The 18,763-nt window shown below is 33.9% G+C and overlaps 1 protein-coding gene across 5 annotated transcripts in view; it reads left to right on the top strand.

The window, feature by feature from the left end:
• Positions 1-18,763, top strand: part of EHBP1 (EH domain binding protein 1) — a 355,495-nt gene that overhangs the window by 298,352 nt on the left and 38,380 nt on the right. For 3 of the 5 annotated variants that reach the window (XM_070379386.1, XM_070379385.1, XM_070379384.1), the window contains exons 16-20: positions 4,926-5,033; positions 8,103-8,227; positions 10,602-10,740; positions 10,903-11,009; positions 13,611-13,734. In XM_070379386.1, the coding sequence (XP_070235487.1) occupies positions 4,926-5,033; positions 8,103-8,227; positions 10,602-10,740; positions 10,903-11,009; positions 13,611-13,734 (603 nt within the window). The remainder of the gene's footprint in view (positions 1-4,925; positions 5,034-8,102; positions 8,228-10,601; positions 10,741-10,902; positions 11,010-13,610; positions 13,735-18,763) is intronic. The other 2 variants (XM_070379387.1, XM_005910170.2) reach the window with 1 other exon arrangement.

Below are 18,763 nucleotides of genomic sequence, written 5' to 3'. Positions count from 1 at the left end.
AGATGATATTATATCTATAATTGCATGGTATATATTATATAGATTTTATATATTTATGTATACTTAAATCTGTGTATATTTTGTGTCATATCTATGATACCTATCATATCATATATATGATATTTTATGTCATATCTATTTATTTTTATTCTGTAGTTTATTGGTTTGATTTGAATTAGGTTAGAATCATTTACGGAGAAGGCAATGGCACCCCACTCCAGTACTTTTGCCTGGAAAATCCCACGGACGGAGGAGCCTGGTAGGCTGCAGTCCATGGGGTCGCTAGAGTCGGACACAACTGAGTGACTTCACTTCCACTTTTCACTTTCATGCATTGGAGAAGGAAATGGCAACCCACTCCAGTATTCTTGCCTGGAGAATCCCAGGGACGGGGAAGTCTGGTGGGCTGCAGTCTATGGGGTCGCACAGAGTTGGACACGACTGAAGCGACTTAGCAGCAGCAGCAGAATCATTTAACTTTTTTTTTTAAGGGATCATTTAACTATTAAGCAGACATTTTTGCCCCTCTTTGATTTAGATGGAATAGTATACTTTGTTTTTGGATTTCAAATGGATAAATGAAAATTAAAAAAATTTATCTATGAGACTGTGTGCCTGCATTATCCTTACTTCAGTTATGGTAAATAGATTTGTCTAAATTTGTTCAACCAAAATAAAATCTTACAGGCCTTCAGTAATTTTTATTTTCAGCTTTCATTAATAATATATTTGTATTGTTTTCTATCATTTGTTTGATTTTTATAGGATAACTTTACAAGTTATAAATTTTACAGGGGGCCTTCAGTGAGAATTTTTAAATCATGATGCAAATAAGATATCTTATTCTGAAAATTTTTTTTTCTTCAAAGAAATAGTTTCATGTAAATGTAGGTGTTCTCTAAACTACCATTTTGTGTAAATATGTTTTTAACAGTAGCTTCAACTTCTTTTGTTTTTTAAGTGCAGATATTCTTTTTTTTTTTTTTTACTGTTGCCTTATGTTCAGACTTTTCATTCAATTTATTTATAAATGATAAGTCTTATAAGACTGGCCTTATTTCTGTGCTATTAATCATACCATTGGGATCCCCATTTTGCTTATAGTGCTATACAGTGTCAGTTGGAATGCATCGTCTCATTCCAGTGTATGTACAATCTCTTTCTACTTTTTCCCACATACAGGCCATACTTGCAAACCACCTTCTGTTGTGTATTGTATCTCTAGTTTACTTTATGCCACGCTTACCTGCTGCTGCTCCTGCTAAGTCGCTTCAGTTGTGTCCGACTCTGTGCGACCCCATAGACGGCAGCCCACCAGGCTCCCCCGTCCCTGGGATTCTCCAGGCAAGAATACTGGAGTGGGTTGCCATTTCCTTCTCCAGTGCAGGAAAGTGAAAAGTGAAAGTGAAGTCGCTCAGTCGTGTCTGACTCTTAGCGACCCCGGATTGCAGCCTACCAGGCTCCTCCGTCCGTGGGATTTTCCAGGCAAGAGTACTAGAGTGGGTTGCCACTGCCTTCTCCGGCCACGCTTACCTAGTGGGTTTTAAATGGGTAGCCTTAAATATATATATAATCTTATATATATCATATATTTAATATGTAATAATTTAAGCACACACACAGACACACATGTACTTTAGTTCTGCTAAAATTCATATAGAGTATTTCGATAGGTATTAAGAAACGTGTAACAATAACTGTTGAAAAAAATTCAAGTGTTCATTGTAAAACTGAAGTCAGTGAATGGAAAGAAAGTGGAAATCTATTCTTAAGAAAACCTGATCATTAGAGGAGATCAAGTTTTACTCTTCCCCTTCCCAAATAGTAATCCTTTTATCTAAGGTTAACAATACATTTATAAACTTTTGAGTTAGCCTATTCAGCATTACTGGTGAGGGGTAATATGGGTAGAGATTTCATTTAGCCAGGAAATAAAATGAATGGCACCTGTTTAACATCACACATTATCCTGGCACTGTATAAAGGAGTAAAGACTATCCCACTGCATAACCCCAGGACCTGAAGTACCCATATCCAACCACTGTTCCAGACTTAGCTTCTCTTTATAACAATGCCATCGTTCTAGTCACTCTGTCTGGGGAGTCAGTGTTGACATCTGTCTCACTCTTCCTCTCATCAGTATCCCTCCCAACTACCCAGTACCAGTTGGTTTTCAAGTCATACCCACTCCCAATTATTTTATGATATATTAAGCTCTCCATACTACTTGCCTGAAGGTTATAACAGTCTCCAACATGGATTTCCTGCCTCCACCCTTTCTGTTCTAGAGTCCATCGTCTTACTCAGCGATCTCAAACGAAGGGTGATGTCACATGGCTAATATATTCCTGTGTGCAATCCCTGAACCACTTTTTCTTTCATATATGAAGGTATATCAGAATGTAAGCAAGAGTAATATTTTAGGAATAATATTGGAGATACTTTAATTCATAAAAACATAAGCTTCAGTGCTTCTGTAGTAATTATACATATTTCACAACTGATTACCATAAAACACTGTGGTAGAAAACTGCTTATATAGACTGTTCTCAACTTAAACAACACATTGCCCATCATGTTTGACCAGCAAACCAGTGTCCCTCTATTCCTACCAAGTAAAATCTTTTTACCTTTTAAGTCTTACTTCCCATTATTTCACTTTAAGTATGCTTGAGCCAGATAGGACTTTACACCATTTTTTGAACATAATCTACACTTTCCTGCTCTCATGCCACTAAACCTCTTCCCTCAATTGTACTTTTTGAAATTCTGTACATTTCTGAAGACTCAATTTAAAGGTTAGGGCTTCCAAAAAATAGTTCCTTGTGCTACTGGCAAAAGAATAATCTTTTCTTTTCTATTCTATTCTTCAAAAGAATAATCTTTTGAATTTGCTCTGTATCTTATTTTTACTTCATAACACTTAACTGTCCTACATGGTATTACAGTCATTTGTATGTATAACTTTTGGTCCCTGGGTTGGGAAGATCCCCTGGAGAAGGGATAGACTACCCACTCCAGTATTCTTGGGCTTCTCTGGTGGTTCAGATGGTAAAGAATCTGCCCACAATACGGGAGACCTGTGTTCAATCCCTCGGTTGGGAAGATCCCCTGGAGAAGGGAATGGCTACCTAGTCCAGTATTCTTGCCTGGATAATTCCAAGGACAGAGGAGCCTGGCAGGCTACAATCCATGGGGTCGCAAAGAGTTGGACATGACTGAGTGACCTTCACTTATATATAACTTTAAGGTGGAATAAATGTCTTAAAACTTGATATCTTATAAAACTTGATATCTCTTCAACATCTAGCAATGTTTTGTAAATTGCAGTTTCAGTATACAATAGAAGTTTCTTGAATAAGTAAATGAATGAGTGTTGAATTTTGTGCTTTCACTCTAGATTAATTATGGACAGTAGAAATCAATAGAGGCTGGTTGCAGGAACAAAATACCATACTTTAAAATCTATTGATAGTAAACTGTCTGACAGGAGGAAGTGTTCTGAACACTTTCTTGGTACTCAGGAAATATTTGTTCATTCATTTCCCTTTACTACAGAATTATTTAGAGAAGAATTTTTGAGAACAATGAAGATGATGGTGCTGACTTTTATGAAATTAGTCAAATAGTTGTACTAAGCACAGTCAATTAGAAAAGCTCTCTCAACTAATTGTACTTAAATAATATAGCCAAGTATAATACCTTAATGATTTGAAAGCATTTAGCAATATTTTCCCTTGGGGGCATTTCTCATTCTTTTTCTCTCTGTTATATTCTTCTAAATGGCTTCCATTAGGAAGTCTTCAATAAATGTAAACTATTATTATTAATATTAATGCTCACAGTAAATATTTACTTGGGAAGCCCAAAATCAAACACACACTGTATAGGGAAAAGGACAAATATTGAAGGTTTAAGCCAAAGTTATAGAATTTAGAATTTCTCAATTGCAATAACCTTTGGAATATCTCATTATTAATAAAAGTTGCCCTATGAAAAATAAACTGTAGAATAGTAGGGATATTCTTCAACTCCCAGGGCTAGACAGATATTTCTCCAAAAGGTGCATTGCCTATCAGTAGCAGAATTTAAAGCTTAGCTTCTAATATACAGATCTACTGCTATGCCTTTTTAAATAGATAATATTGAAAATTACTTAACCAACTTATGATTAGGATTTAAAAAGGAAAAATATGTAATATAATTAATTATGACCTGTAATACATTTTGCTAAATGTATAAAAAAATAGTATAATCTACCTCATTCCCATGTACTTAATTTTGAATAATAACAGTGTTTTCCCAGCTTTATGTCTTCCACGATATACTGTCTTAATTGTTTCTGAACTTTCTTTTGCATAAAGGTACTGTCTATTCTCATCTCAATGTTTGTTCTTAATTTGTCTATAATGCTTTCGCTCATATTTCATCAATAGTACAAAAGCATTTAAGTCTTCATGCAGATAATTTAAAAATAGCTACAAGTTTATAAAGAATGATTTGTTTCTTTATATATTTCTAGTAAATGATAAAATGTGAAATTTAGAAATATTATTTGGTGACTTTTTTATTTGATGACTTTTTTATCGAACCAACTTTATTTTTATTTACTGTCATTAGAAATTAGCAGGAGATTACATTTTAAAATATAGGGATTCAATGAGCTCAATAATTCAGAGACAGCATGTGGCAAATTGTCAAAATCTTTGCATCTGCTTTGATGTGACAATTCATCTTTGACATGGAAATGTAAATATAAATGTTAATCCAATAATGAAAAGTTGACTTAAAACTGATTTCTTAACTTGCTTGTCTGTGTCAGACCTGAATTTGAACTGTCATTAAAATACTGTTTTTTCTTTCCTATATGAAATAGAAATAATATACTAATAATCTACTAACATTATTGCTACATGTTCCTACAGATGAAAATGATAATGTTGAGATAAATACTAACGAGGAGATTCCTGAAGGCTTTGTTGTAGGAGGTGGAGATGAACTTACTAACTTAGAAAGTGACCTTGATACTCCCGGTAATTTCAAATTATAAATACTTTGTGTCCTGCTGCATGGCAAACTCTTCTGTTACATTTTTATTATTATCTCACCAATAATGATAGTAAATTCTTTTCGTAGTTTTATTACATCTTATGCCCTCACAAATCATTTAGCTAACTCCACCTTCCATCAATTTTATTTATTTTGTTTTAGGCTTAATGTTAAAATTAGCAATAATATTGAAATGGCAAATTTTTGTTTTTCTCTTATTACTAAGATTCACTTTGGTATTTTATGGGACAATTTGTAGACATTCTGTGATTGGTTCCCTTCTCAGCCTAAATATTTTGTTGTGATGTTCTAAGATATAGATGAAGCATTGGAATGCTTCAAATAGTAATCTAAACCATGGATCAGATTTCCTGATTTGGTTTGAAATTGGTAGTCTTAGTAGGAATATTATTTTATAAATTTTGTGCTTACTTTAAGTATTTAAATATTACTACTAATAAATTATTTTATGTGTGCTTAATGATTACAGTAAAACTCTTTGAAAACTGCTTATATAGATTACAATTAAATTAATCTCTTATTGTGTATCAGTAGATATCATACCAGTAATCACATTTGCGATTGAACTTCTGAGTTCTTGTATAAAATATAAAGAGATATCATACCAGTAATCACATTTGCAGTTAAACTTCTGAGTTGTTGTATAAAATATAAAGATAATTGCTTGTGGTTTAATAGATGAGTGTTCCATATGCATTACCTTTGTAAGTTAGCAGCAGGTAGCTTTGTAAACATAAGGGGTTCCATAAATGCTTATTAAATTGAATTCTTATAGCAGTAAAATGTCTTTGGCAATTACAGGTAAGAAAGTGAAATCCCTAATGTTTATCTTTTTCTGTGAAAAGCTACAGGGAGGGAGACACTCTTTTCTTCCCAGCCATGGCATGTCCCTACAATGCTAACCTGCTTTGTTTCTTCCCTGTTTGAAATCATGCTATTATTTCTGCAAAAAAACAGTCAACCAGAGTCTTCCTAACTATGGACAGCAGCTCCCCGCCCAAAAAATCTGTGTCTCTTGTCAGTAGTTCCTTCATGGCTTAGTATTAAATAATACTTTACTAGATACAGGGCAATATATTTATAATTATTCAAGTCCAGAAGAATGCTGATATTTAAGGAAATTTTAAAAAATTTTAACCTAAAATTAGGACTGCCTTTTACTTCTTTCAATTTAAAATACCTACTCACCCTCTCACCACAGCCACTGTCAAAGTCTTTCAGAAATTGGTATCATGTCTTTACCACTGAGGGCACCCATAAGTTCAGAATTAAAGCCTTAACATTCGATTCATGGAAGTATAAAATCAGTGACAATCAGTGGTACATATTTCCTGATTTAATAGTAGATTATGAAGACAGGAGAAATTAACCCTTTTTTGGATAAGGTAAGGAGAATTTTTTAGCTTTAGTTATAGCAACTTTGTGAGATATTTTAATGTATTTAAAGGCTGACTAATATTAAGGCTTAACAGGCTTGACTCTTTTCTTTTTAAAAACACTCTTCCTACTTTTTTGTATACCAAAAAAGAAAACACATCTCAGTCTTCCTGTTTTTGGAGTTAACTAATACATTGTTTACAGTTCTCAAGCATGCCAAGTGCTGGCATGTACATAGGACAGATTTCCAATTCAGACTATGGTTTATTTCATGGCAATAAGAAATAGGAATGAAAAAAAAGAAATAGGAATGCAAACTGGAATCTGAAAACACGTAGCATACATTATGATTTTTATCCTTGCTTTATTTTTCCCAAAATTCTTTTTTTATATCTATATAAAAGTCATAATGTTTTAATAATAAATTGTTTAATCTTTATCTTGATTTGACCATAGTTCATCAGATATTGTTTTAAAAAGAAGCCTGGCAATATAAACTGACCAATTTGCATGAAAGTAATGATAATAGCATTTATTAAGAATCTTATAATTAGAAAACTTATTAATCTTTATGAAAAATATCATTCACCAAATGGTCAGCATGTCTTTTATAATCATTTTATTAAAGAGTTGCTTTGAGTGAATTTTTTAAATGGAATTGTTTCCATTTGCTTCTGAACTATTTTATTAAAGACTAATTTACTTGCTAAAAATAATTTGAAATTATTTTTAAAGTTATAGCCATTTTTAATTTTAAATTTCTATCCATATTTTATACATTGCAAAATACAATAATCTTTATTTCTGCCCTCTAATTAGAAGTTATTTGTGAACATATACCCTATTTCAATGCTGGGTATATCTGTACACACATAAACATTGGATTCTAACAGTATATACATGACTGTCTAAGATCATGTTAGGAGCATAATATGGCATTTTATGTCTAAATTTAATATACTAGAAGAATTAAAATTACAAAATAATATAATTTAGAATCAAATGCATTACCTCTTTTAAATACCCACTTTGTAATACCTTCTTTTATTATAAACAACCTATAAAGTTGCTAATATAAATATATGCATTAAATATGGCCTGAGGTTTTAAGGTAAGCATAGCTGCTATTAACCATAGAATAACTAAATGGTCTTTAGGCATGTTGACTATATTCTTTATGGGGACTGATTTTGGGGAAAAGCACATATATATGCTAAGAGACTAGATTTTATTTATTCCCACCACAAAAAAAAAATGATAATTTTGAGACATGATAGAATTGTTGACTAATGCTGTGATGGTAATCATATTGCAATATATGAATGTATCAAATCAATACATTGTACACCTTAAACTTACACAATGTTATATATTAATTTTTGAAAAAGGGATATAGTCAATATCCCTAAAGACTACTTAGTTATACTATAGTTACTGTATAATAATTATAGTTACATAGTATGTAATATTGTTTATAGTAGATTTATAGATGCAAAGGTCTGCATATGTTTGGTCTTATATGTTATTTCACAACTCTAATGTCCTTCTTTCTGTTTTTTAAAATATAGTAATATTTTTATGATGTCCGTTAAATTGATAGCTACACATCTAAATGTAGTTCACACAGTTATTCATAATATTTACATATTTAACAGAACAAGACACTAAGTTGGCAGACTTGAAGCTGAAGAAACTCCTGGACACTCAGCCACAGGTGGCAAATTCACTTTCCAGCACTGCTCAGAAAGCTATTAATGAAAGTTCAGAGCAAGACATTAAGGTAAATCTTACTTAAAATATTTGACTTGGTATCTGTGTATTCGAATTCCCACTGGTACTTTATAATTCTAAAGTCAGTTTCTTACCAAATTCTTCATATTAAGATATAAGAATTTTATGAAATAGCTGATAAATTGAATGTCAGTATGATAATCAGTATGCATATACTGTTTTTCAGAGAAACTACTACTTTAAGTTGATATGTAAGTAAAAGTAAAAGCTATTCTTGACTTCTATATGCATCTGTATTTTGCTAATGAGAATATTGTTAAGAGAATTCTAGCATATTCTGTCATCTGCAGCCTCTGACCTGTTAAGATGAATTAATATCTGAAGATGATATGTGATTGAATATAAATTTTGAAGATACTTGCATGTGCTTTGTGCCAGTATAAATCTTACCTTGTGTAAGATTTTAGCCAGAATGACACATTGTAGGGTGATGATAATGATGATGATTTGTAGTATTTATATTGTCCCCTCTCAAGCTGTCCCCCCTTTTCCTTGCAGTGTATCATTAATATTTCTCTAGCTTTAGGGCGCTTCTAGTCTTGTATAACTTTTCACCCACCTGCGGACAGTGGGGACTGCCCTGCTGACTGAAAGGATTTCCTTTCCCTGACACAGAGATGCTTTGAAGTCCCAAAACAATGACTTTCATTGCTTTTCCCTTATACTGTCGGTTTCTGTAAATTGGTGATGAAAGTGTGTGGCAGCACCAGAGGACTTTTGGTCTCTATCTTTGAACAAAAGGAAGCCTGGATCAGGTCTGATTTTTTGCGTTCAATTTAGCTTTCTGCACTGGATTTAATGCAGAATGAAGCGGGCCTAAGAATAATACAATGGAATGAAAAGGCTAACTGAATTAGTGGGTTTAGAGGAATACATTTGTAAAGTGGCAGAAGTCCCTAGTCATAAAAAGGTTTCTTAAGATGGGATTTGCTAGCTAATCACACTGATATTTTAGCATGTTGCCAGGCCTCAAAAAATTTAGCTGTGTTTGTTTATTTTGGTAAAGACTTGAGTTTTACACTATTGGGCAGTTATTATGATGCAACAGTAGAACACACACTTTTCTTACACAAATAAAAGCCATAATTGTTTCTATCCTAGCTACATAGGTAGTGTATTATAAGCATGATACTAATGTAAATATATAACTTTAAAAAATGAAATAGATATTTTCATTCTTAAGGTTTAATTATCTAAATAGATGCAGATGATTTTGCTTTCCAAAAAGCCCTTCAATGTAGTTATTTTCAAACTTATTCCAACAAAAGGTGTGCTTTAAACAGCTTGTCTTTGTATGGATCTTTTTAGTTAAGATTTTTTAAAATGATGCTTATAAAGAACATATAGTCCATCTGTTCCCTTGAAGCTTTCAGCATTGATTTGGGGTTTTATTTTTTTTAATAAAATGCAGTTTACACGTTTATAAATGAGGCATTTTGTGTTTGTGGAAAAGGATAAACTGTTACCTTCCCTTGAGGATTCTGTATCCCAGGCCTCCTTGAGGCTAGAGAATAGGCCATTGGAGGACTCCCTCATTACTGATTGTCTCAATGCAGAGGAAGGGCAAAGTCTTGGTAGCTTTTGATAACCAGTTTCAGCATTCAGCAGGCTTAGCTATTAGTCATGCATCTTAGCCTTTCCCTATTTACTTTCAAAACACTTAATAAAAATAATAAAAGATTAGGTATAAAATGAAATATTTGTTTGGTACACAGCACCTCGGTATCTGCAGCTTCCACACACTGCAGTGGTTCAGTCTTCTGGGATATTTCTTGTTGATAGAACCATTTGAATTTGTTACCAGTATTAACATAGGAAGCTCTGGAAAAGATAATTGTAGTTTCCTTAGCTGTAAAGGGCTTACTTACAAATCTGGCTTTGGAAAGTTATAGCTGATGAAATGCAGTTCAGTGGGGTAGTATTATAATCCTACCTTTTAGCCTTCATCCAGCATTAGTGGTTTATCTCAATGGGCATAAAATTAGAAACTAGTTCTTCTTGTCATACAAGTCTGTGGGACTGTACAAACCAATGGGGCAGAATAGTGAGGCTGTGGGGTGGGTGCGGGTAGACAGAGGTAATGTGGCATCTAAATGATACATATCATCAGGAGAAGACAGGGAGGTTTACAGTATCTATCGAATCAAAGTTATCAAGAGTGATTCTCTGTTTAAACCCTGTCTCGCAAAGGTTTTGGTTACAGGCAACAGACTTGCAGTTGAGCTGTTTAGAACTCTTTACAATCCTTTTTCCTTTCAATATATTTCTAAATTGACATTATCTTAAATCAGTAAAAGTTGTTTATTAATGTGTAATCTCACATTTATAAGATCAGACTCTCAGCACATTTGTTTTACTTTTAGAATGGCACAGAGGATCTCAGGACTGAGCGATTACAAAAAGCAACAGAACGGTTTAGAAATCCTGTTGTGTTCAGCAAGGATGCTACAGTCAGAAAGACTCAACTTCAGTCTTTCAGTCAATATGTTGAGAACAGACCAGGTAAGAACACTTTTTTAGATGTTTTCCCATCTTACAATTTAACAGTATTTAGCTGTGTGTGTGTGTGTGTGTGTGTATATATGCTGATAATGTAAATCCACATTTTAATATACAACTATCAAGCTTTATAATAATTTTACATGTCTTTCCCTTTTTTTTAAGAGATGAAAAGGCAGAGATCAATACAGGAAGATACAAAGAAAGGAAATGAGGAGAAGGCAGCGATAACTGAAACTCAGAGGAAGCCATCAGAAGATGAAGTGCTTAATGTATATTAATTTTTTGTGTGGTTTCATGATTGCTGATAATTCCAAACTGTATGTGGAAATAGTGCCTTTATTTGTTAAAATGAGATGTTAGGTTTTTTAAGATGTCAATCTCCAATGCATTCAAAGCAGAGTGAGAGGGGTGCACTGTTGAATTAGTCTGCAGTGTGGTGATAATTGTCAGATAAAAAAAAATGAATTTTTCAGAGTTCCACAGCCCCAGCTTCCTTGAGACATTTCCATCAGGGCACTTCCCATAAAGAGATTCCAGTATTGATCTACCAGGAGGATTTTAATTATTACAATAGCAGATACCGCAGAGCTGCAGTTAGAGGGAAGAGTCACATGAGACCTGCTAGAATTTCTCAGCCAACCCATTTTGTTGGCTTGGGTTAATGGGTGTTCAACCTTTCCATTATCCAGATCAGCCGTGAATTACTAGCTGAATGATGTTTGCATTAATATAATATATATGGTAATTTCTTCACTTAATTAACGGGGAGGTTCAGCTCAGTAGGGGTATGGGCTGATCATGTGTAAAATTGATTTGTGAGGGAAATATTTGATAGACCGCAGGGAGAAAGCTGCTTTTGATGGACAGCTGCGGGACAGAAGCAGGAAGAACAAGTTTTAACTTGAATTTTTGTCTGGAAGCATTGCTCTCTTTCATGGTGCTACTTTTTAAAATTATTATTATCTCTAGTTTGTGTAAATATTTTCATTGTTTTTACTGTTAAAATTGTTTTTGTTGGATTTTAAAACCCTTGCAAATGTACTGAGAGTTACAAACTATATTTTAAGGCTCTAGAAACTTCTCATTTTTAGGTTCTCATCCTAAAGTTATTTCACTAAAAGAATGTCTTAATACATAGAAGAGGTACCTCGTATATCCTGATGAAATATTTAATATAATTTATAAGTTACAGAATATTTGAGTATACTGTATACTCCCACTATTTAAATCTGGCTATAAACTTAATGAGTATTTTTAACTGAACTGGTGAGTAGAAGCAGTGAAGTTTATGTATTACTTATCACTTCTGTTTTCTTATATTTTTATTACTCTTACTGTGCTTGTTTTTTCCCCCTGGATGGGATTGAGAAAAGAAAAGTCCGTTTTGAAAATGCTCTGGTCTCTGGCAGATAGAGCCACTGAATTTTAAAGTTACCATTAGCATTTATTCTGTTCTTATAATTTTTGCTTTATTTCATATTGAGGTGAGAGAATATTCACTTTGTATGAATCTTTAAAAAATACAGTGACTTATTTGATCAGTCTATCCTGAGACATGATTTATCAGTTTCATGATTTTTAAAAAAATTTCAGTTTTCAGTTTGTCAACTACCATAATCAGTCTAACAATAAGCTGGTTTAAATTGAGTTCATATTTACTAGTTCCAAAGATAAATAAGTTGTTCATGTGGTTAGACAGGTTTGTTGATTATGAGACTTTCAAAATATCCTCATAATAACATAATTCTTGATTTAGTTTCTTGTTTAAGGAGTAGCGAAAGATAATTCCTCATGGCTTCTTAGAGATTAATATGCTCCTAGGTAGGGAAGGGATTTGACAGAGGAAGGTTGCTCACATTTATTTCTTAGTAGTGGCAGTGGTAAGAGTAATCACTTACGCAGTTCTTTAGTGTTTGTCAACTACTTAGGAAACTTACCCCTAGAAATGTCACAAGATACACATTCCGAAGGGAGCTGTAATGAATCAGTTTGGTACTATACCACAAATAACCCTGCCCCTAATGATTTAAATTTGTAATATGAAAATAAAAATTAAGGTTTACTGGTACTTTATAATAGAACTGCTACTTCAAATAGAACTTCTAAGGATAAGTTTTTTTTAACATGCATGGTTATAAAAAGGGAAATTTCAGATTAAAATCCAAATTTGGTTCCATGGAAGATTAACCAAATCAGTGTACTGGTAGCATTAGATCCAGTGTAGCAAGGTTTGAAACCACCTGTCAAGTTAAAATTCGCAGCTACAATAATTAGTAATACATCAACACAATGACATGTTAAAGTACAGAAGCCAGCTGGAGGGGAAAGTGGAGATATTAGAAACTTCTCTTTCATCATTTAAAAAAAAATTTTTAAAGTATAGTCACTATGAAAAGAAGAAATGTATCTTTTTAATTTTATATTTCTGTAAGAACAAATCTGATATTCTTCCAGATAAATTCTTTAAGAATCAATTCCTTAGCTAAACTCCATTTTTGTATATTATACTTTTGAATTAAGGATGTCATAACTGTTTGTTTTGACAGCCACTAAGGGAAAAATTATCTTTGTCCACACTTAATAACTGACTCAACTCTAGGAGAAATTTTTTTTACTCAGTATTTACTTTTTAAATCTTGGTGTTAAATTATAATACTAAACAGCTGAGGTTTTCTCTGTTTACAAAAGTTTTGCTGTATATAATACATATGAAAATGTTTTGAATCACAGGCGTCGATTTTTGGTACTAAGGGTGATACTAAAGGCGTATTTGGTTCTCTAGGTAAGTGCTTTACTAAGTGTTTGTAGAAAGGAAAAAAATGCAACTTACAAGTGATTTTTTTTTCCTTCCTGTTTGTTCTCGTTAACAGAAAGGGTTCAAAGACACCAGTCAGTATGTTGTAGGAGAATTGGCAGCACTAGAGAATGAGCAAAAGCAAATTGACACCCGTGCCGCGCTGGTGGAGAAGCGCCTTCGCTATCTCATGGACACAGGTACGGTGCCCAATTACACTGTAAACAGTTTTGGCAAATTGAGCGTTCACAAACTCTTATAGAGTTTTGGAAGTGTGAATCTTTGAAGCCTGAATGTTCAGCAGAACTGCCTTGAAAATAAAAAGGCTGCGATTTGCAGCCACCTCTCTGGGCCCTGGTGATAAGAGTGCCTTCATGGGAAGTGATAACTCGCCCTGATACCGTGTGAGCCAGCACTATTGAACAGTGTGCTCATCCATGCAGAGTTGGAATACACATCTGTGCCTCATTGATATGCCACTGCTTAAAAAAAAAGTAAGATCTTCACTGTTCTACTGATTCATTGGGAAAAAAAAAAGATTTGGCCAGCTAAAGCCATGTACTGCATGAAACAGAGCACTATGCATAGGGGACGGCTCCATGGACTAGATCACTGAAATTTGAGAATACTATCTGGTTACTGATGCTCCGCAATTTTTTTTCAAGAGAACAGCTTTTTAAAAGTCTGTAATACTTTGTGTCACAGTTGCATTTGAAAGGATTAAGGTATATAGGAAGGTTTGTAAAAATGGTTTAGAGCAGCAAGTTAGCTCCTAACCAGAGGATAGATTGGCATTTAATGCTGATTGCCAATGGTGATTGAATAGATCTAAGTATGCAGTAAGCTACTGGGGTGGGGTGGGGAGGGTACTGTGTGTATATTTTTAAGAAATACATATGCATTTGTTTCTTTAAAATGCTGCTCCTACAAAGGGGTAAAAATGGGAAATAAATTGAAATCATTCATACCAAATTAAAAGTAAACTATGTTAAGTTAAAAAATGTCAAAATATAAGTAGAAAATCTATTCCTCTAATTAATTGCTTTAATTTTATATTAAATAGATTAGTAAATTACTAGTGGATTAGAATTGGAAAGCTTTCTTGAACTATTTCTTCTCTATCTGCCAAAGATGTATTTACAACTAATAAACTCCTTCAGAAATAATCATTTATATGGGACATTTGAAAATTGCCTACATTAGTGAAATCAGAACACACTAGACTATGAAAAGGCCTTTGGTTTTGTATGACTGGATTGGTTTCAAACTGTGTTCTGTGGAGACTTTAGGGCTTTTTCATAAAAGAGCATTGTGTCACAAGAGAAAAGACTGGAAACTCTGTTTCCTTTCCTTCTTTCATGCTTGGAACCTGATTTATTGAGGGTTCTAACCAGAACAGACTCACTTTCTCCTTCCCATCCCACATATTACCAGTGAAGCTTTGTAGTGGCCCTCGTCCCAACTATAAATCATTTATTATCTGAAACACGTCATGGACTACAGACTGACTTCTAGAATCTCTTCAAGGTTTTATATTCCATGCTACACAGGACAGAATCTGGTCTAGACTGAATCTGCTAGACTTGATTTCCCAGCTTGATAAGCTACAAGAATTCTCCTGGATTGTATCAAACCTCCTCCAGCTCAAATAATGGTCACCAAGATTTGCCTAAAGCCTAGTTAGCATCTGAATTAAAAGGTAAGGTATTAGAAAGGGAAAGCATATATTTATCCTTTTCCTTTTGGAGGTTCCAGTGCTTCCAACTTTTCATTTATTATAGAAGTTAGCACCTTTCTCTGATACGTTAGAATTTTCATTTACTTTCTGAATCTCAGCCTTAGAATTAAAAGCAGATAGTATCCATATTCTTCATTTACTTTCTGAATCTCAGCCTTAGAATTAAGCAGAGCAGATAGTAATCATATACTTTACATGATAAAACTGAGGCTCAGATAGGGGAAATGGCTCATATAAGATGGCTTAATTACTAATGGCTGAGTTAGGGCCTGAACCCATTTTTAGGTTTTCTAGTTCTTGAGAGTTCTCTTTCTCTCTCTCTTTTTTTTAATAGCAAAAAAAAATACTTTACTGGCTATTTCAGTTTTTATATACTTGTGGATACTGACTATATACACTTTTTAATTTTATTGATTTGAAATTCACATATAAAATTAACTACTTTAAAATGTACAGTTCTGTAGCATCTAGTACATTCACAGTGTTGTGCAATCACCACCACTATTTCCAGAGTTTTTCATCACCCTAAACAGAAACTGTGCTTATTAATTCCTCACTTCCTCCTCTTAGTCCCCTGGGACTCACTAATCTACTTTCTGTTTCTCTGAATTAGTTTTATTCTAGATATTTCACATATAAGTGAAATCAAACTATAGTTATCCTTTTGTGTCTGACTTCTTTCAGTTACTATGATATTTTCAAGGTTCAACTATATTGTAATATACCACTACTTTATATCTTGTTGTGAAAGTGAAAGTCACTCAGTCGTGTCCGACTCTTTGCAACCCCCTGGACTATACAGTCCATGGAATTCCGCAGATCAGAATACTGGAGTGGGTAGCCTTTCCCTTCTCCAGGGGATCTTCCCAACCCAGGGATCGAACCCAGGTCTCCCACATTGCAGGCAGGTTCTTTACCAGCTGAGGCACAAGGGAAGCCCAAGAATACTGGAGTGGGTAGCCTATCCCTTCTCCAGCGGATCTTCCTGACCCAGGAATCGAACTGGGGTCTCCTGCATTACAGGCGATTCTTGACCGAGTGAGCTATCAGGGAAGCCCTGTTCTTGTTGTGGTTAAGTAATATTCCATGGTATATATATGCCATATTTTGTATATTCATTCATCCATTGACGGACATTTGGGTTGTTTCCACCCTCTGGCTAGGATGAACATGGTCTCAAATCATTTCTTTGAATCTCTTCAGTTTGGGGGGTTATGTACCTAGAATTGGAATTACTGAGTCATATGGTAATTCTCTATTTTTTATTAAGAAACTATACTCAATTTTAAAAGGGCTATGAAGTTTATGTAGAAGTTGATTTGTGGAACTCAGGATATATTTTCCAAAACAAGTACTGTTATAAGCATCTACAGGCCAAACCCACACAAATCTATTAATTTAAAATATAACTAAAATAATAATTATTATTATTCTATTATTATAAAATAATAATAGTTATTATTAGACCTGAGTCCTAGATTCCTAGAGCTTGAGCAGCTCTGGGTTTTAAGCACCAACCCCTTTAACACTGAAGCTCTTGCATCTTGAGGAGGAGGAGGATGGGGACTGGTTGGTGGCCCAGACTTCTGTGCATTTTTCCTTACTTGTTGGAAGAAGACTCTAGCAAAAAAGCAGCAAAGGATTGTAAGAGATCCTCAGTCAGTACTATAACAAGAGGGGGAGATAGCAGGGATGATAATGGCCATGACATGGGAAGGGCTAGAAAGATCCCAACATTCATTTAGGGGAGAGGCATCAATATTAGAGTGAACTCAGCTGTGGGGATTTATATGACTAGTTCCTTCTGAAATTGAGTAATCCTAAATCAGTGACAGTCTGAATATTAAATAACAATAGTATGTGAGAGAGAGTATATGTGAGACTGTGTGTGTGTGTGTGTGTTTCTGCCATCCTATCTTAGGGTCTATAAAACCCTCATGCAAATGCTAGAGAATTTTTTTCCATAAGGAATGTTTTGTGGGTTTTGTTTTTATTTTTATTTTGTAGTTATTGCAGAGGAGGAATTTTTAAATTTCTAGCACTTAAAGTTTATAACAGTTAGTTCCTTGGGAACAATAAAGCTTATTAAAAACATACATGTGGTCTAAGCTGATGTTTTATAAGTATAGGGCTAATGAATCTGAACCAGCAATATTGTTAGCTTTGCAAAAATGGAGTTTATAATGGGAATGTTGATGAACCCTTTTACTAAAGTGCTACAGATAGTGTTACTCTAATGAATGGTTTTTCTTTCCCATTCCTAATCTGTTTTCATGTGATGGTTATTAAACTTTCTTACTGTAGGACAGTAGTTTTTTAAACTAATAATTTGGGGGTATTAAATGACAATACTTTATTTACATTTTGAGTGTAAAAATTAAATATCTTCTGGCTTTCTAACCTTTAAGCACTGAAAAGTGATCATGATTACCTCACTAAGTCCCTTGGCCACAAATACTGATTCTGTAGCTTTTTGTAGACTAACCACTACAAAAATCTAGCAACTGACCATTTAAAAATATCAAATATATTCAGGGGAAAAAGAATGAAAAGAGATAACTTTTCTCTACATTCCTCAGAATGTTTCTTTACCTCAGCCTTTGAGGAATCAAAAGTCGTAAATATTAAAGCTGCTTAAAAGCAGGAAATTGGGCCAACAAAAACATAAAAATGAAATTTTTAACTTGTTACTAGGAACCCTTCTCACTAAGTCTTCAGAATTAGTCATTATCTTTACCTAAAGATAACAATCATAGCCAGTATTTGTTACATGCTTCTTATATATAAGTTTGGTTTTATGGAAAATGCTTGATGTATATAACATTAAGGACAAGGAGATAATGTGTGTAACACATTATCTCTCACAGTGGCCCTATGGGATAGGTTCCATTTAATAACTGGGACTACAAATAATCACATTTTTAGTGAGGAAACTGAGGCACAGAGAAGGTAGTAACTTGCCTTCAAATGGTAGTGCCAGGAGTCAAACCCAATCTGAGGACTCTGAAGCCCAACTTCCAGATACCACATGACATGGTCTCTGCTTCACATCTCATCTCAGAGGTTAACTTCCAATTTTCCTGGAGTCTCATTACTAATTCTCTGTACCCTTTTATCACCATTTCCTGATTTATAATTAGAAATTCAGAAGAAACAGATTAATATTCATTTAACTTATGAAAAAAGTCACTTAACCAACTCATTTGGCCCATTAGAGACCTAGCACACTCATATACCTCTTAAAATTATTTCTTTTCCCTGGTCATCACCATGTAATATACATGAAAATCAGGCTGCAAAACATCCTCATTTGGAATAACCAAAGAGATGAAAACAAGCTTCCCTTCAAAAGGAACATCTAGCTCTTTGCTAATCTTTAGAAAGTTCTATACTTTAACATATTTAGCTTTCAGAGAGTGGTTTTCAATCAGGCATCATCTGCTTATGAATACCTGAGGGTGCTGTTCTGAGGTGTGTTAAAAGTAAAAATA

This window comes from Bos mutus, chromosome 11 (genome assembly GCF_027580195.1).
Source record: "Bos mutus isolate GX-2022 chromosome 11, NWIPB_WYAK_1.1, whole genome shotgun sequence".
In the NCBI taxonomy this organism is placed as follows: domain Eukaryota; kingdom Metazoa; phylum Chordata; class Mammalia; order Artiodactyla; family Bovidae; genus Bos; species Bos mutus.
Note: the sequence above shows the minus strand (reverse complement) of the source record. Positions and strands in the feature narration are given on the sequence as shown.